This window comes from Anomaloglossus baeobatrachus, chromosome 4, assembly GCF_048569485.1.
Source record: "Anomaloglossus baeobatrachus isolate aAnoBae1 chromosome 4, aAnoBae1.hap1, whole genome shotgun sequence".
In the NCBI taxonomy this organism is placed as follows: domain Eukaryota; kingdom Metazoa; phylum Chordata; class Amphibia; order Anura; family Aromobatidae; genus Anomaloglossus; species Anomaloglossus baeobatrachus.
This window is the reverse complement of record NC_134356.1, coordinates 566,011,404-566,031,375: the sequence shown is the minus strand read 5'-3', so window position 1 is coordinate 566,031,375 and position 19,972 is coordinate 566,011,404. Positions and strand designations below refer to the sequence as shown.

General features: G+C 42.5%; 1 protein-coding gene across 2 annotated transcripts in view; it reads left to right on the top strand.

Moving 5' to 3' along the window:
- PARP16 (poly(ADP-ribose) polymerase family member 16) overlaps positions 1 to 19,972 on the top strand; it is a 30,343-nt gene that overhangs the window by 2,255 nt on the left and 8,116 nt on the right. Inside the window, exons 1-6 of one of the 2 annotated variants that reach the window (XM_075346031.1) lie at positions 2,445 to 2,484; positions 2,568 to 2,747; positions 3,917 to 4,054; positions 13,550 to 13,756; positions 15,405 to 15,576; positions 15,740 to 15,884. In XM_075346031.1, coding sequence (XP_075202146.1) covers positions 2,467 to 2,484; positions 2,568 to 2,747; positions 3,917 to 4,054; positions 13,550 to 13,756; positions 15,405 to 15,576; positions 15,740 to 15,884 — 860 coding nt within the window. In that variant the 5' untranslated portion in view covers positions 2,445 to 2,466. Of the gene's footprint in view, positions 1 to 2,444; positions 2,485 to 2,567; positions 2,748 to 3,916; positions 4,055 to 13,549; positions 13,757 to 15,404; positions 15,577 to 15,739; positions 15,885 to 19,972 lie in introns of those variants that run through there. The other variant, XM_075346032.1, reaches the window with a different exon arrangement.

The following is a 19,972-nucleotide window of genomic DNA, read 5'->3' as shown; positions in this document are numbered from 1 at the left end:
AGTATAAAAATTGTTTGTTTTCTCTGGTACGTGTCACACTGATCACATGAGTGTGCGGTCCGTGTAACATCCATGCTGCCGGCACAAAATGGACATGTCACTGTGTGGAGCACATAGAAACGCGTGAGCTCCACACGGACGTGTGTGCAATCGTGATGGGCAGTCTGGCTCTTTACGGTGATCCGGCTCACATGGCTCCATTCACCAAAAAGAGCCAGCTCTTTCAGATCCTAAATGGATCTCTATTAAATATGTATTCTCCCCAGGTGCCCACCCGCTGCTAAACCCACCCTCCCACAACGGGCCAATTAAATTGTTGAATGGGCGGGGTTTCGTCCACTGAACAGCGGACTTTTACGCCCATTGAGTGCCAGTAATAGGACTTAGAGACTCTCACTAGGAGGCCGGCTCCTATCAGTCACAGCAGGGAGCCGGATCTTTATGTTGGATTGTTCACAAACACATCACTGGTGCTCAAACCCATTGATTTTAATGGGTCTACTTGTGTCCGTGCCTCTGGAACGTGTGAAAATGGATGTCACATGTACTGGGAACATGAATGTGTGAAGGAGGTCTGAGACCGGGGGCAGGGGCTTACATTTAAACCACCACTCCAGCAGTGAAAACACCAACAAACACTGAAGCAGTAATTTAAGGACATAGCCATTTTCTGTTTTACCATTTTGTTTTTTTTATCACGTTCTTCCAAAAGTTATAGATTTTTTTTATTCTTCTGTCCACATCCTCATATGACGGCTTGTCTTTGAAGAACGAGTTGTAATTTGGAATCACACATTTCACTTTACCAGATAACGCTCTTAAAAATGGGAAAAAAAATCCAAGTGCATTGAAATGGTGACACCCCCCCAAAAAAAACAAACCCCAACACAATTCTGCTACTGTTTTACAACATTCATTGTGCGGGAAAAAAAAAAATTGATTCCTCAGATCAATACAGTTCCATCAATACCAAACACATTTTATTTTGTATTATTGTAGCAGCTTAAAGGGGACCTGTCAGGTCTCATATGCATTCTGAGGTATAAGTAGTGTGTTGTGTGGCCAAATAACCCTTTCTTACCCATCCCTGTGTTGTAATATTGTGGAATATGAAAGTAATAAATGTTTTATTACTTACATATTCCCTATGTAAATGATCAGAGTGTCTAGTCCCCCGAGCGTCACATCGCCCCGTGGGCGTTTGCATGTTTTGGTGGTATCATGCCCCTGTGGGCGTAATACCATGGATTTACATGTGCGACATCACCATCAGCGTCTTCAGATCCCGCGCGTGCGCACTTACCATTCCCGCAGCCTTCTCATCCTGCTTTCTTCTCTGATTCAGATGGGCTCTGCACATGGTCGGAACTGCAGGAGTCTTCTGAGCATGCGCAGTGCGCGTCTGAAGCCGACAAGCAAGCAGGATGAGAATGCTGCGGGAATGGTAAGCGCACACGCACGGGACCTGAAGACGCTAACAGTGACGTCTCTCATGTAAATCCATGGTATCACGCCCACAGTGATGTGATGCCATGGAAAACATGCAAACGCCCACAGGGCGATGTGAAGCCCATAGGGTTAGACCCTCTGATCCTTTACATAGGGAATATGTAAGTAATAAAACGTTTTTTATAACTTTCATATTACACAATAGTACAAGAAAGGGATGGGTAGGAAGGGGTTATTAGGTCACACATCACTCTGCTTATTGGTCAGAATGCATATGAGACCTGACAGGTTCCCTTAAAGGGTTAAAATTGCAAAGTGCAGCAAAAAATGAAACACAAATCTGATGGAAATCAAAATGTGACCTCCGCTGTATCGATTGTCACCTTGTGACACATCTGACATGGTGGACATTTTGTGGTAGTCTTGGGGATTAATTGAGGTAATACCCGTGACATTATTAAAGGGGTAGTCCACTGCCTGGACAAGACTTTTTAAATGAGGTGGATGCCTTGTAAAATAAAAATAATAGATACCAGCAATGCTGGCGTTGGTCTGCATAGATTCACACTACATTATCGCCATTGGTCGGCTGTGCCTCCTACTTCTATTCGTCTGTGGGAAATAAGAGCGCAGCAGCCTAATAGATGCGTCTGATTGGCTGCAGCGCTCATGTGGCACTACCACCAGCACGAGGGGAGTATTGGGCATTTTTATATAAATAGGGATTGTCCAGGTAGAGGAAATCCCCATAATAGACAATAATAATATTTCATTTAACAAACCAATCCTTTTTGGGGGTAGAGGTATTTTGCATCTCTGGAAGCTAGGACAGTTTTTACTCTTTTGATGTAAACAAATAAACTCTAACATATAATATACACTTGCATTACGCATTTTATATATTTTCATACATATAACAATATTGTGGTAATATTTATCCCAAACAGAAACTTAATGGTAAATGGACAGCGCCTCGAAAGAATCAAAGCTTGTGCCGATATCTTCAGAAAATCACAAATGAACAAAGATGCACTTGTACATAATATTTTATTTACTTTTTAACAGAGCCTCACTATAGTTCTCTATCTTATAAATAGTATTTTCTATTTTCTCCACAGAAGAATTTTTGGACTTGGATTGAAGCGATGGTAGAGCGGATTATCGTTCGGGATCCACTAGCAGCAGATCTGAAATGCAGTCTCTTTGTGTCTGCTCTCCGCAGCTACAAGAGAGACTCCGTGCTACGACCATTCCCTGCCTTCTACGCCACTGACCAGTGCAAAGATTTTGATGCCTTGGTGAGTAAATAATCCATTGTTAGGTATTAGCCAACAGTTTTCAAAACAATCTATTGGTAGTTTTTCTAAGATCACCTCATATATTAAATATATACCAGCAAACCTTCAGTATACCATTTTTCTAAGGGTATCGATCACATCTAGCAGCATGTCTGCTGCCTAATTGTCTACCTAGCCACCGTGAGCAACAATCAGCCTCCTGATGAACCAGATTTTGGGGAAACACATTGAGGCATGAGGCAATGGAAAATAAGTAGCATCATGTGGGACTGTCCCTAATGACGTGTGTTGTAACTGACAACTGTTTGGTTTTTGTGACCTCTTACAGTATTGATAGAGGTTTATTGTGAACCCGGCTAATTGAACGTTTATCACTTTATTGCTGAGCACTGCACTTTATTAATTTCTTTTTGCAGGGGTTTACAGGGTAAAGCCCCCGTCACATTTAACGACTTACCAGCGATCCTGAAAACATTGTGACCTGATAAGGATCGCTGGTAAGTCGCTGGGGACTCGCTGGTGAGATGTCAGTCAGATCTTACCAACGACGCAGTAACGATCAGCGACCTGTATAACAATCTTGGTGGGCATTGGGACTGTTAGGAGGTTGTTGGTAGGCGTCAAACACAACGATGCGTCCTACCCAGCAGGACATCGCCTTTGAAGAACATGGTCCCAACCATTCAGCAACGACTAGCGATCTCACAGCAGAGGCCTGATCGCTGGTAGGTGTCACACATAACGAGATCGCTGCTGCGTCACGGAAACGGTGACGCTGCAACGATTTCTTTAGCGATCTCGTTGTGTGTGACGGGGCCTTAAGAGTAGGGACAGTAGTCAGTGAGTGGGGGCGCCATATCGTGTATCTAGGGTGCTGACCTCCATTGGCAGGTAGGGCACAGGAGGGAGTGTGTATTGTAGGGACTTTCTTTCCTTCCTCCCTACTGTACACCAAGTAATATGGTACTAATAATTTGTGGTTTTTGATCATTTTAAATTTATTTAATAAAATTTGACATTTTAAGTTAGGGTTCTATGTTAGACGCTAATATTATTATAATTACACCTGCTACTTATTGGGCTAAGATCTTGGAGATGGGAATACCCCTTCAAGCCCATAGATATATTGTATTTGTCATTTACTCGAGGCCTGTTTTTGTCTTTGGTAGATCGCCGACACAAACGTCTTACCCAGTCTCCAGGAATTCATCCAAAACAAGTCAAAGTTAGACACGAGCCTTCTCAATCTGCTGAGCTGGATTCTGTCCGAGAAACTATTCACCATCAAATGCCTTAAAAAGGAAAAGGTAAAGTGGTTCAGGAGGTTCTGCGGTCATCCTATAAGGATTGTCTGATGAAGAACAGTTACAGCCTACATGGCCTATGAGCCAGACTATTCCTACTCTGGTGGGCTGGAGCCTTCCTTGTACTAGTATTCATCTGAATATCCTCCTTAAAATACTATATTTTCCTTGAAGCTAGCGCTGCAATGTAAGTGTCTAGATGGGCATGGCTTCTCACACCAAAATCAGCCGTTTGCTGGGAGCAGGACCTGAGGTGATCCGCTGACCGCTCGTGTCTTGCTAAATTCTACTAAAAAGGGGGCTGAAAGCCCGTACTTACGAAGCGCTCACTGATATCCTAATCAGGCATGAATACTAATATTCTTTATAGCAAGATACTATTTATTTTAATAGCACATGAATATAATCAATGGTACATAGGCATAAGAACTATAGTCATAGAAACTTATACAATAACAGAAATATGCATCAACATTACCGTTATGTTGTAGCAATCCTTTCACATCGGAGGGAACTCGAGTTAATGATAAGGAATCAACATCATGGCATCTTGCATCACAGGAACAGTGCGTACGTACACTTCAATGTCCTGGAAGGTATTCCCTAACATTAAGCGAGTTCGGTGTATTTTTTATAGGAAAACTTTGTAGGCTGGGTTTAAAATGGTCACCAGCATATGACAGCTGAGTCATGTTCATGTAACTTGACCACAAGCTGCTGTGGGCACCAGTAGCTTCCTGCACATTTCCTGCACATTTAGCCAGTGGTCAACTGGCTGACCACAGTTTAACCATAGTGTTAGTGAAATATTGCAATGAGCCGTAAATTTCATATGCAAGCTTCCTTAAACCTGTCTTTAAGCTAACCACAAGTTTCCGGTAAGTGGAACTGTAAATGTTACTTCCTTTATCTTGAAAACTGCTTCAAGACATGTATTCTTTGGTCATCATATTGGCCCTCCAAAGGACATCTCTTTGATACTGAATTATTGATAGGTCAAATAATATCTGGGATCACTCCTATCTTTTATGATTCCTATCTAATCACACATTCTTTCAGTCATATCACATTGGTATCACAATCTGTCCTTGATCCCAGGGATTATTTTCCATCATCAGTATTCCACTAGAAGAAGATCACTCAGAATATACCATACCATGACCAAGAAATATCACTTTTAATAGGACACTAACATTGACTTTGCCACAGATTTTGATTTCTTGGTTTGTTTGGATAAACGTTGAATCACAAATATAATCACTTTCACTACTATGTATATTAAAACTAAAAGCAATATTATCTGAAAAGCTCCCTTGAATATCATGTGTTTTGGCATTTGCTCGATATTCAAAGGAATCATTACACATTACATTTCCCGATATGTTACTACAAGTTTCACTAGACCCATTTATGAACATATTGGCATAAGGCCATAACATATCATGAATTGTCTTTTCCACTAAGCTGGGTTTAAAAGCATCTACAGTATTTATAGCTGTCCCAAAACTTATTTTTATATTCCCCATAGGGATGAATCCCAGGTTAGTCAGTCCAGTCTTATATCTTAGTACCCAAATTCCTCCCTTAAAAGCCAGATATTGCAAATTGGTGACTGTTGCATTCAAATTGCCTTGCCACCATGGAAGATTGATCCATCCCACTATGGAAATGGGTACTGTAGTATTCTATAGACGAACAGTTCGAGTGTCTTTATCAGCAAGATGATCAGAACAACTTGTCTACTTTAAGATTTCCTCCATCGATACCGGGACATCCAGATAAGGGATACTGGTGGCTGTAACCGAAGAATGTGTACAGATCCAGCAATCTGTGTGTTGAAAATGTGATGGTGCATCAGAAATTTATTCGCCATAGGTTCCTCCTGATGTAGACTTGTCCATCCAACGACCAGAGAGGCAAACATCAAACACAGGAATTTCTCCATCTCATCACTATCGAGCTCTTCCCAGTAACCGATACCATGGATTCCGCTTATTTACAACACCATCTGCAAATAAAGATAAACTATTATTCCTGTAAATAATATTTTTCTTGTGGGACATATTCCCACTTCTCCACTCCTGGTCTCATTATCAGGAGAGTACGATCTTTTCCGACCGCTATTACCTCTGCCTCTGAGGGCGGTCCTTGGAGGTTTTGAATCCATATTTTTGCTCCTACATTTGTAATATTAGAGGATCCAAAACCTTTAGTACCCCGTATTGTTAATTCTGCTGGGGCAGTTCCTTCTCTTATTTCAGACAAGTTTATTGGGATAATCAACATCTGAGCCACCCTCTGGTGTTTCATCAATATCAAAGGTTCATTTCCAAAATTTAGCATCAGTACCTTGATTTCTCCCTGATAATCTGCATCTATTACCCCTCCCACCACTATGGCTCCTTTTAACACTAAACTAGAACGAGTGGCTATTTGACCATAATGATCCTTTGGTGTATGGCAACCCAATCCTGTTGAAATTGGTTTTACCTTACCTGGGGGTACCACGACAGTTTCCAATGTACTGAGGTCTAAACCTGCTGAATAAGGTGTCGCTCTTTCTGGTGTGCCCAAACAGCTGTACCTTGCCTTGTCAACTGTTGGACTGACTTGTCTGATGGCTGCTGCTTTATCTGCTTCTGAATTAAACAAACGTTCAAGTGAGTTAGTAGGGACATGAGCATCGACATGAAATACAGTGGTCTTGGTAGATTGAATAATCCCTTCAATGTCTTGCCACACTTCCCTGACCATCTCAAACACATTTTGCTGTTCCTCTCCCCATTGGAACTCATATTTTTTACTCGTTACTTTGTACAAATGAGCCAACATTTGTCCCAAATGAGGGATATGTTGTCTCCAAAAATCAAGCAATCCAATATAAGACTGAGTCTCCTGTTTGGATTTAGGGACCGGAAAATTAATAATTTTCTGTCTGGCATTGGGCAAGATCTCTCTGTGCACCTTGTTCCACTGAATCCCTAGAAATGTTACCACCTGAGACGGTCCTTGAACCTTGGCATCACGGATTTCCCATCCTTTACTTCTCATATGAGCAATCAGTTTTGTCAATTGATCTTTCACACTTTGCTCATCTTGTCCTTGTATCATTATATCATCGATATAATGTGAGATCTGCATTTCTGATGGTAGATCAAATCCATCCAAATGCTCTGCCACCGTCCGGTGACAGATTGTGGGGCTATGTAGCCATCCTTGGGGTAACCTGGTAAAGGTATATTGTCTTCCTAACCAAGTGAATGCAAATTGATCTTGAGCCTTCTCTTCTATAGGTATAGTAAAGAAAGCATTTGCCAAATCAATTACTGCATACCAAGTTCCAGAGTGAGTCTGAATATTTTCCACAATCGTTATTGTATCCGGAACTGCAGCTGTCAAGGGAGGAGTATTCTTGTTTAACTCCCTATAATCAACTGTCATGCGCCAGGAGCCATCACTCTTTTTAACTGGCCAGACAGGATTATTCCATGCGGTAGTAGTAGGGCGCATTACCCCAGTTTCTACCAATTCTTTAATGGTTTCTCCTATCTCTCTGTGACCTCCTGGTATTCGATATTGTTTCATAGCTACCATTTTTGTAGCTGGAGGCACATGTACAGGGGGCATTTTGACTTTGCCCACCACCACTGGTCGCATTTCCTTATGACAAGACTTAATCCCAAAGGAGAATTTTCCTTCTGTTAGATTAAGAGTCATCCCTTTTAGGACATCAATTCCCAAAATATATTCTGGTATAGGAACTACCAGCACCGTATACTTCTTGATAGGTAAATTACCTATCTTCAAAGCTACCTGTGTCTGAACCCCGGTGATCACTTGACCACCTAGTCCAGCAATTTTTACTCTAGGTCCTTTTATTTTTTCTGGGTTTCCATGAATTAAAGTAGCCTCCGCCCCCGTGTCAATCAAAGCTGGGACTCTTTGAACATTTCCCCCTTTCCAATGTATGCTAAGATTGACGTAGGGACGTTCGTCCCTTTTTATCAATAGGGGGGCTTGGCTGGCTACCTATGGTAAATCACTTCCTTCTGAACTTTCATTTACACAGACTTCAGTCTCTGTATTAGCCCTTCCTTCCGTAACCTTTGTGGCCACGGCTGCAGCCAGTTCTTCCCATGGATAAACTGACTGAAAATCTTCCCAAGACACTTTCTTTGGGGGTTTTTCCCCTTTTTCCTCTGATTTCTTTACCTTGGGGGTTTTTGAACCCCCTTCCATATTTGTAGTGGTCACTTTCTTTGCAGATAGAACTTTCTGTTTGTACAAATTCCATAATTCTCCTGTCTCCTTTCCATCAATCCTTTCCTTATTGATCCCGGCTTTAAGCAAAGCCTGGAACATGTCTTTGCGAGACACCCGTGGGGCCTCCCCTACTGATTTCTTTTTCCAATCAGGATTATTTGGCTTACTGTTGCCAACATGGCCTCCAGGGGATGATTTATCCCACTGTCCCATATCCTGTAACTCCCTCATCCTCCCTAGAACTACACCGATTGATTCTCCAGTCAGCGCTACAGTTAAGGTTAAAATAACTGTTTTGTATGCTGGGGGAGCATGTTTAACCAGCCTATTTCTTATGCTGGCTGTTAATGGGTACTGGAGATAATCATCATCCATTCCCAAAAGAGGAAGAGCATTCCTCATTGCTTCTTCCTTCAGCCTTTCCATACCATCTTTTAAGGTATACCAAGGTTTATCATTGATAGGAAAGTCTGCTTCTGATGGATATTTGTCCAGAAAAGCATGGGCTAAGATCATGATTAAGTTTTGAGTACCATGCTCATTATGATCAACAAAATAATTTTTTATTGATCTCTGAATTACCGGGTCACGAGACATGGTGACAAATTTTGCCACGTCTCCGGCGTCAAAGTGCACTCCACCTCCTCCGAGATCGTGCACCCTGACCAACCAGGGAATTTCTCCTTCTCCTGGTTTTTGTCTAAACTGTGTTAAAATGCTATCAACTTCTCCCTGAGAGTAATCTTCAATGGTTACTCGATTTTTTACATGAGGAATCGTTCTCTCATTTGTGATGGCATTACCATCTTCGTCCTATTGCAGATTCCCCTGACCATCCCGGACATGTTCCCGGATGATCTCATTCTCTGTCCTCTCTAAGCGCCTCCTTACTGGGTTAGCCTGAATCTTCCCTTTATGGTAATCCTCCTCATCAGATGATGAAGATGAATCCCACACATCCCCATCCCAAGTATCGGGATCCCAGTTTACAGAAGCTGAGGCGATACTTTTATGTACTTTGGTTTTATTTACTTTTCCTCTTCTTTTCTTGTACTTATTTTGAGCAATTTTTACGGCAGCTTTTTCTGCCACATTCTGATAATGTTCCAATTTATCCTTCAACAGTCTGGTATTACATTCCAGAACTGTTTTCTGGCCACCTAATTCTATCATCTTTTGTTCCATTTGGGAACATTTCTTCTGCATCTTTAGATTACGCTCATGCATTTCGCGATATGCACTTGCCAAAATCCAGATGCGCCGTCCTAAAGACACTACATCACCTGCTTTCACAGGGACACCACTGAGTACATTAACAACATCAGTAATCTCACTACCCTTGAGCTTATTCTGCCATTGTTCTGCCAATCCACAATTGACCAATTTATGTGCTATAAGATTGTAGGGAGCCTCAGTCCAGCCGGGGATCTCCACAACAACCTCCTTAACATTATCCTTACGTTTTCTGAACATTTTGACACTATGCAAAAAGATTAAAAAATATCTGGAAATTTGCCAAATATATGTTTTTAATTTCTAAATTACAAAAATTCGTTAATTACTTCTTATAGAAGTAATCCTGCTGACTACGCCAATTTATGTCTTGCTAAATTCTACTAAAAAGGGGGCTGAAAGCCCGTACTTACGAAGCGCTCACTGATATCCTAATCAGGCACGAATACTAATATTCTTTATAGCAAGATACTATTTATTTTAATAGCACATGAATATAATCAATGGTACATAGGCATAAGAACTATAGTCATAGAAACTTATACAATAACAGAAATATGCATCAACATTACCGTTATGTTGTAGCAATCCTTTCACATCGGAGGGAACTCGAGTTAATGATAAGGAATCAACATCATGGCATCTTGCATCACAGGAACAGTGCGTACGTACACTTCAATGTCCTGGAAGGTATTCCCTAACATTAAGCGAGTTCGGTGTATTTTTTATAGGAAAACTTTGTAGGCTGGGTTTAAAATGGTCACCAGCATATGACAGCTGAGTCATGTTCATGTAACTTGACCACAAGCTGCTGTGGGCACCAGTAGCTTCCTGCACATTTCCTGCACATTTAGTCAGTGGTCAACTGGCTGACCACAGTTTAACCATAGTGTTAGTGAAATATTGCAATGAGCCGTAAATTTCATATGCAAGCTTCCTTAAACCTGTCTTTAAGCTAACCACAAGTTTCCGGTAAGTGGAACTGTAAATGTTACTTCCTTTATCTTGAAAACTGCTTCAAGACATGTATTCTTTGGTCATCATATTGGCCCTCCAAAGGACATCTCTTTGATACTGAATTATTGATAGGTCAAATAATATCTGGGATCACTCCTATCTTTTATGATTCCTATCTAATCACACATTCTTTCAGTCATATCACATTGGTATCACAGCTCGGCACTTACTTTTTGAAAGGCGTTGTCTCTGATTAAAGGGAACAAATCACTAAGATGTTTGTATATAAGCTAAAGCCAGTGCTATACTGGCACTATCAGGCTGATTCTATACATACCTGTAGTGGTCAGCTCGGATATATAGGTTTTGAAATCCAAGAAAGTGAAGTTTGTAAAATGAGCAGCTTCTTGAGTGACAGCAGCACTGGAGCAGATCATATATTCATAGTTATCCCCTCCTCCTGTTAGAATTACCTTAAGTATTATACAAAGTACTCACTTTGTCTAGCAGAACCTGTGGTGAGGTCATACCCATGTGACCAGCTGATAGCCAGCTTTGGTGGCTGAGGCCCCGCCCCTTCTGGTCACATGGGTATGACCTCACACAGGTCCTTCTAGACAAAGTGAGTCGTTTGTATAATACTTATGCTAATTCTAACAGGGGAGAGGATAACTATGAATACCCCCAGATATTATCTGATCCTCAGCTGCTGTCACTCAAGAAGCTGCTCATTTTACAGACTTCACTTTCTTGGATTTCAAAACCTAAACATCCGAGCTGCCCACTACAGGTATGTATAGAATCAGCCTGATAGTGCCAGTATAGCACTGTATGTATAGACTCAGCCTGATAGTGCCAGTATAGCACTGTATGTATAGAATCAGCCTGATAGTGCCAGTATAGCACTGTATGTATAGAATCAGCCTGATAGTGCCAGTATAGCACTGTATGTATAGAATCAGCCTGATAGTGCCAGTATAGCACTGTATGTATAGACTCAGCCTGATAGTGCCAGTATAGCACTGGATTTAGGTTATATACAAAAATCCTGATTGGTTCCCTTTAACGCTTCATCATCAACCTCGCTATGTTCTATGCTATAGGACTGAACAGTGAGGACTAGTGTTTTACTATACTGTAAGCTGGAATAGCTTTGTGGTATACGTTGTACACTATATTATGTGAGCGGACTCTTGTATCCTTGTGTATATATAGTGTCACCAATTCATACACATTTCAGATGTTAGGAGTGATGCAGTAAATTCCCACAACCTGGCCTCCCCAAGATCGCCACCGGCTGCCACATTCAAGGAATGTTTTGTTTTTTTTAATGGAAATGATTGTTGACTCCATACCAATGTTACCTCTGTAATTTTAAGGACCTTTACATATAATGCTTTTAATGTGTATCAATTCCAGGTAATGAGGTCTATTGTGAGCAGTCCGCTTGTCAGAAGTCTGCTGTGATTTAAAGGGGTATTCCCATCACTAAGATCCCATCCCAATTATGTTGAATATGAAATAATAATAATATTAGGTATCCATGGCTACAACCACGAGCATCCTACTAGCACTATACTAGCAGAGGTAATGTAACTATGGATACCTAAGCACACGAGGTCATGGCTATATCAAGACAACTATACTAGATTTCTAATTGGAGGTATTTGCTAATATTATTATTATCACACCTACTACATATCGGAATAGAATTTTGGAGCTGAGAATATCCCTTTTACCCCTTTACGACCAAAGCCCGCGGTAATCCCTGGACATGTTTGCTGGTCTGATCAGCAGATGTGTGGCTAACAGGTGCAGGTGAATCATAGATCCACCCGCACCTGTTAACCTCTTATTTTACACTGTCAAACACTGATAGCATGATTTAAATGGCTGCGACGGGGATTATGCTGTTCCCTGCTGCCAACGGTGGTCCCGTGATGCGTTCATAGGGCACCAATTTATTGTCATAGTAGCACGGGGTCAGCTGATGACTCACTTCCTATGAGAGCCAACAGAGCGCCGACACCCACAGGAGATGAGCATTTCTGCTGATCAGAGCGATGCAGCTCTGATCAGCAGAAACATACAGGTGAACCTGAAGCAGTGAAAAGACGTACCAAAGATTGAACATATGAACAGAAAGTTGTGTTTACATAAAAAAGCCAAATGTTCATTCTATTTAGCATTTAGCTCTGTTTCATGTGGGTTTTATAGAAAAAGTCGTGGTGTGCCCATACCGTACTGAACTGAATGGCGGATATGGGACACTTTATTACTGAAGTAGTTTTAATACATAACAGCCCGGATTCAGATCTTCTGGTTGAGAAATTCTTCTGTTCAGTCTTTATTAGCTTCTGTTACTCGTGAGATTTGGTCACCATGTTGTTCTCTCTACATGTTCATGGTTTATTTCTTACTATTTACTATTGATGAAATTTGTCCGTCGTAACACATATAACCGTGTATTAATTAATACATTCCAGAAAGTTCCATGGAAAATCCATTCCATACATATGAGTTGTTTTTGCTGCATGTGAAGGATTTCTGCAAGGTCTATACCGATGAATGGAGCAATCACAGAAATGTTCTCACAGATCTGCCGCATGTGATTGAACCTAACGGCTGTCCTTAAAGAGATATTCCCATCTCCAAGATCCTATCCCAGTATGTAGCAGGTGTAATAATGATAATATTAGCACATACCTCCAATTAGCAATGTAGTATAGTTTTCTGAATATCTCTTTCCTCATGTGCAGGGCATTGCAGTAATAATGGTTACGACCATAGTTGGTTGCTCGTAGTCGTAACTATGGATACCTAAGCTATAATGTCCTGCACGTGAGGTAAGAGACATGGCTATTTCAGGAGAACTATACTGAATTTCTAATTGGAGGTATTTGCTAATATTATTATTATTATTACACCTGCTATATATTAGAATAGGATCTTGGAGATGGGAATACCTCTTTTAATGTCTGAACGAACCATATTGGCTACATACCTCAGGCTTGAATTAAGGCCTCCCGTCTCTTGCTGTTTCAGTTTGAGGACATCCAGGCCCTGCCGGGCTCCCCCTGCGTTGCTCTGCCCTCTCCTGACTTCCTGTTTGAAATCGAGTACTGCGAGAAGCTGAATGCCAAATTCCAGGAGACCCGTGGGGAGATGGAGGTGATCTATGCCCTGCACGGCAGCCGTCTGGAGAACTTCCATTCCATACTGCACAATGGCTTGCACTGCCATCTGAACAAGGTAGGACAACGTAACAGATAAGATACGGAGAGCGCACATTTTTGTCACTTCCGCACGACTTTACTTATATTGCATGGTCCGAAAACCTGCAGAAGCATACTATTTTAGAAATAGTTATTTTAGAGAACATCCTTCTCCAGAATGTTCATCATTGTGCTTTAGATTTTAGACTGTTGATCTGCTTCTGATCTTGGTAGTTTTTCTAAAAAAAGCTGTCAAACTGGCTGCAATTTCTCTCCTATCAACTGTGTAGAGACGTTTTCCATCCTGTTTTCATAAGAGATAAGTGGCACAGTGGTGGTTGGCATCTACTCATCCCTCTCCAGTCTGCTGACAAAGGCCGGTTTCACATAAAACTGTTGCCCTCTGTAATTCCCTGTGCACATGCTGCGGTTTTTGATGCAGTTTATTTATTTATTTTTTTTAAATCTGCATCATAATCTGCATGCCTCTCCAGAAGCCAGCAAAGTCTATGGGATTTTAGATTTGCTGTGTACATGGTGCGTTTTTTTCCACCCGGTTTTTGGTGCGGGTTTTGATGCAGAAGAAATCTGCATCATGTCAATTTTTGGTCAGGTTTAGCAACATTTTTTCACCAATTGACATCAATTCATTAACTTTGTTGATGGCCCAAAAAATTGCAGCAAAACCGCGTCCAATTTTGACGCAGTTTTTTTCCACAGCGTGCAGATCTGGTGCAGAACGACTTCTATGATGGAAAATCTCGCGATGCATATGAACGATGGAGGACTGCGATGTGTGCCAACGCAGTAGGCATAGGGTTCAATTATAAAAGACACATAACTATTGGTATACATTCCTTTGCTGTATACAGTGGTCCTCTATGTTATTCCATACCTCTTTGTGGTATACTGCCCCGGCAGAGACCAAATGACCCTTTTCATACCTACAGATATGCTTAGCTTGTACTCTGGAAGCAAGCTAATGTGATCAACCTTTCCCGGCAGACGCTCTGTATGTTGATCACTAATGGGATTTGAGTGTGGTCTAACACAGACGTTTGGTAGCAGGTTATTGAGTAATAAGGATAATTCTGAGCCCCTATGTTTCCTCCTGAAACTAACTGATGCCATGTTATACCTGGGCAGGTCACTTTGCATTTCTTTGGTTCACCATGTCATGAATGGACTGTGTACTCTTCACTATTTAAAGGGAATCTGTCAGCAGGTTTTTGTTACCTCATCTGAGAGCAGCATGATGTAGGCAAAGAGGCTCTGAGTTCAGTGATGTATCACTTAGATTGGTGGCTGCAGCCAATCTGACACAGTGAAAGATTTTAGATTTTGCATGTAGCAGAGCTCTGAGAGCGTTCCCCCCACCCCACACCCGATTTTCAGTGTACATTTCTATAGACAGAAGCTGTTAATCACAGAGGTGGGGTTGGATAACAACTCACACTGCTGAGACCCACTAATGATAAAGATAAAAGGCTTAAGCTAACATTGCAGGTAAGCAAAAAAAAAGGCTGTGAGATAACAGATGCAGGGCTGAATTCTCTGTTTTAACTCTTGCAGCATGCTGTCTTAAGGTTACATTGAAGACATCTGCTGACAGAGTCCCTTTAAAAGTCATGGTTAACATTTATCAGTTGATTTTTTTTATGTCTTTAACCTTCCTGTTCTTGCAGACATCGTTATTTGGAGAAGGCACTTACTTATCCAGCGATCTGAGCATGGCTCTTCTGTACAGCCCCCACGGACATGGATGGCCTCGTAGCATATTGGGACCAATTCTTAGCTGTGTTGCAATGTGTGAAGTGATCGATCATCCTGATGTTAAATGCCAAGTGAAGAAAAAAGGTGAGAGAAGATAGACACATGCTTACAAAATAGTTGAGGACTGGATAATCTTTTTTTCTCTGTTGAATAGTTGCTGTGTAGCTGCGTTTTCTGTGAGTGTTCAGTATCCTTCGTTCTTCCTATTGATTTATAGCTTTATTTCTTTGCCGCTTTTTCGGTGCAGACTCATCAGAAATAGATCGTAAGCGAGCCAGAGCACGGAACAGCGAGGGCGGAGATGTCCCAGAGAAATATTTTGTGGTGACCAATAATCAGTTATTACGAGTGAAATATCTGCTGGTATATTCTCAGGAGCAGCCACAGAGGAGGTGAGTGCAGCACTCCATATTTTTGATTTAGCAGTGTGTTAATGTGGCGCCCCTGACCTGGTCAGGCACCACTGAGTACTGCACCCATGCTGGGACAGTGCTTCCAGGTAATCCTAAAGGCCAGAATGAGGTGTGTACGCACGACACATAGCAATCAGGTCTCCCACACCGTTAGATGGGACCCTTGGGCAGTCCCTGGAGGGGTCTGGCCTTCAATTCTTGTCAAGGGGTGTAGTGGAGGGCCTGGAAGCTAAAGTGCAGAGGCTGTCAGGAAAGGAGTGGATCGAGCCAGTCTGGTAGTGGTGAGCGGCGGTTGCTAGAAGACACAGACGCGTGGAGTAGCCGTTAGCGGGGGAGAACGGTTACCAGTCAGTCAGTCAGTCAGAAAGATAGAGGGAGAGAGTCAGTCGAGTACGGGGACTGACGGTGACTAGGCACGTACGGGGAACAGGTCCCTAGAGTAGACTCAAGTTTAACTATCTGTTAAACCTGCCGGTGAGGGGAACTACAAGTCCTTCACCAACCATACAGAGTCCGAGCCTCAGCAGCAACGCAGGGACCGATAAGGAGACAGAGCCAGAAGCCATCTCAGCTGGTCCATGCTGCCGGCAAACGGTCCAAAAAGGGGAGAAAAGGCAGTAGCGACTTCCCTGGATAGACCCCATGGTACTTCAAGTCAGGGGTTATCCGAACAAAGAGTGCTAGAAAGGCGAGTTAATGGCTACCCTCAGACTGGCTTGAAGGATACCTGGTTTCACCTGGTTTATTGCAGTATCACCCGGGTCAGCTCACTATAACAGCAAAAGTGAGTAAAAATGAGTTGAAAGACTTTCTGGACTGAGCCTGAGTTATTCCTGACCCGCTATCCTACCTACCCAAGCCCCTGGGGCCAGCCTCACTCACGGGAGGCCACCCCATCCGACTGCAGATCCCATCAGCCCCAGGCGCTCGTTAAATCTGCAGTGGCAGTCACCCATATCCCTGACCGCAAGCCGTGAGTGGCGTCACGACACATATATACAAAACCGACATACCTGTTGCCATATACAGAAGAAGACCCTGTGGCATCCCTGAAGTTGGAGCGGCATCCCTTGGGGCGACACATTATCAGATTGGAGGAGGTCGAAGCTGGAATGTCCCTGGCGCTCTGTTAGGGTATGTGCCCAAGATCAGTGTTTGCAGCGTTTTGGATGTAGCGTGTTTTCGCTGCGTCCACAAGTACAAGCATAGTGGATGAGATTTCTAAAAATCCCGTGCCCACTGGGCTTGTTTTTTCCGCAGCAAACACTGACCTGCAGCGCGGCTTTACGAGTCACAGCATGTCAATTGTTTGCTGAGGATTATCCTGCGTCCTCTTGCAGGGAGAACATAGAGAAGAGACCGCAGTGCACTGAACCCTGATCGTTAGTACAAGCAGCTGCGGTCTCCTGTGGAGGACACTCACGGCCCCGCAGGTCAGGACCCGCTGCGTCCAGTGAGTCCTGATCATGGGCACATACCCTTAACCTCTTCACGACCAGCCGATTTTTCGCTTTCCGTTTTGTTTTTTTTTTCCGCCATTCTTCTACTAAAAGACGTAACTTATTTATTTTTTCAGTCAATATGGTCATGTGAGGGCTCATTTTTTTGCGGAACGAGCTGTACTTTTAAGTGAAACCATAAGTTTTACCATATAGTGTAGTAGAAACGGCAAACAAAATTCCAAATGCAGAGAAATTGCAAAAAAAATTGCGATAGCACTATTGTTTTTGAGATATTTTATTCACTGTGTTCACTATATGGTAAAACTGATGTGTGGGCGTGATGCCTCAGGTTAGTGCAAGTTCGAAGACACCAAACATGTATAGGTTTACTTTTTGTAAGGGTTAAAAAAAATTCGGACGTTTGTCCGATAAAAGTGGCGCACGTTTAACGCCATATTCTGTGACTCGTAGCATTTTCATTTTTCGGGATCTATGGCTCAGTGATGGATTATTTTTTGCGTCTCAAGCTGACGTTTTTAACGGTACCATTTTTGTGCAGATACTACATATTGATCGCCTATTATTGCGTTTTGCGCAAAATTTGTGGCGACCAAAAAACGTAATATTGGCGTTTGGAATTTTTTTGCCGCTACGCCGTGTACTGATCAGATTAATTGATTTTATATTTTGATAGATCGGGTGTTTCTGAACATGGCGATACCAAATTTGTGTATATTTTTAATTTTTTAACCCTTTAATTTTCAATGGGGCGAAAGGGGGGTGATTTGAATTTTTTTTTTATTTTTTAAAACTTTTTTTTATTTTTATTTTACTAGTCCCCCTAGGGGGTATATGGATCAACAATCCGATCGCTCTGCCATATCTGCTGATCACAGCTATACAGCTGTAAACAGCAGATATGCTAATTTTCTCCCTCAATCGGCTTCGGGCCGAGTGAAACCGAAAGTAATTCATGTGAGCTACAGGAGTCATCACATGACCCTGTGCTACCATGATGTTTACCGCCGATGCAGTTATAATGGCGCTGTCACATATTGACAGCGCCATTTACGGGGTTAAACGGCACGAGCAGATAACGATTCTGCTCGTGCCTAGCAGGCACACCTTTCAGCTGTGAAAATCAGCTGAGATGTGCGCCGATCGCTGCAAGCTGCCGGCAGCAGACCGCGGGCAGTAACACTATGACCGCTATGGCGTAATATTACTGCCCGCGGTCGTTAAGGGGTTAAAGTATTTATAATGCTGTTCTCTGCTCCCAGGGACAGGACAGTGTGATTGAGCCGTGATGGGTGCAGCCTGGGAAACCCTTCTCTCCCATGGCTGGAGGATGCTGCGTGACGGGCTGCTGATACATTGTGGCAGAAAGGTCAGAACACAGACATTAGTTCAGGGACTGGAATGGCTTCAGGACAATGGAACAGTACAAAAAAGTATAATCCTATAATTATGCAAGTTTCTAATACACTTTATGTAACAATTCCTTATGATTTCAATCAATAAATGTTCATTGGTTGATTCCAGAGGAATTGATCAGCATGATCCTGGATAAGACTTTCTGTAAGGGTGCTGCTTTCAGACGACCTTATAAATCAGACCGAGATCGAACTGCAATGCTCGGACTGGCCGCGCATCTACCGACCTGAGCGTGATAATGGCAAACATATATATTATATATATATATATATATATAGAAACATATGAAGCTGTCATGCTCAGGTCAGGAGAACCATGGCCAGTCCGAGCATTGCAGTCCGATTTATACGGTAGTCTAGCTGTAACATGTCATGCAGCTGTGTGATTTTTAACATGAGGTGTAACCTTTAAAAAATCCTATTCAAAGACTGAAAGCAGACGATCTTTACACTGTTGCCCCCCTCCCCATGATAACTCAAAACGAACAGTGAGCTGCCAGCTAATCAGGCGAAGGGGTATGCATGCCCACAGAGAACTGTAAAGACTTAGGCTAGGTTCACACACTGCGTTTTTTTGACGCTGCGTTTTTGTGCGTTTTTTGCGGCAAAAACCGCACATAAACGCACCCGCGTCAAAAAAACGCAAAAAACGTGCGCGTTTTGCCGCGATTTGGTGCGTTTTTTGCTGCGTTTTGCTGCGTTTTTGCTCACTGCGTCTTTATGCGTTTTTTATCAGTGAACAAAAAAAAAAGGTCTGATTTCATTTCCTTCTTCAATATGTTCTTCATTCTCCACTAGTGTATGCAGGAGAGCAGACAGCTGCAGAACTACAAGGCTCAGCATACTCCATCCAATAGTGTATGCAGGAGAGCAGACAGCTGCAGAACTACAAGGCTCAGCATACTCCATCCAATAGTGTATGCAGGAGAGCAGACAGCAGCTGCAGAACTACAAGGCTCAGCATCCTCCATCCAATAGTGTATGCAGGAGAGCAGACAGCAGCTGTCGAACTACAAGGCTCAGCATCCTCCTTCCAGGACTGTATGCAGGATTTCTTTGCCCCCCAAACAAAAAAAATGACGTGGGCTTCGCCATATTTTTGTACGCTAGCCGGGTACAGCAGGCAGGTACGGGCTGCCCCCAACCCCCAGCTGCCTATTTGTACCCGGCTGGGAACCAAAAATATAGAGAA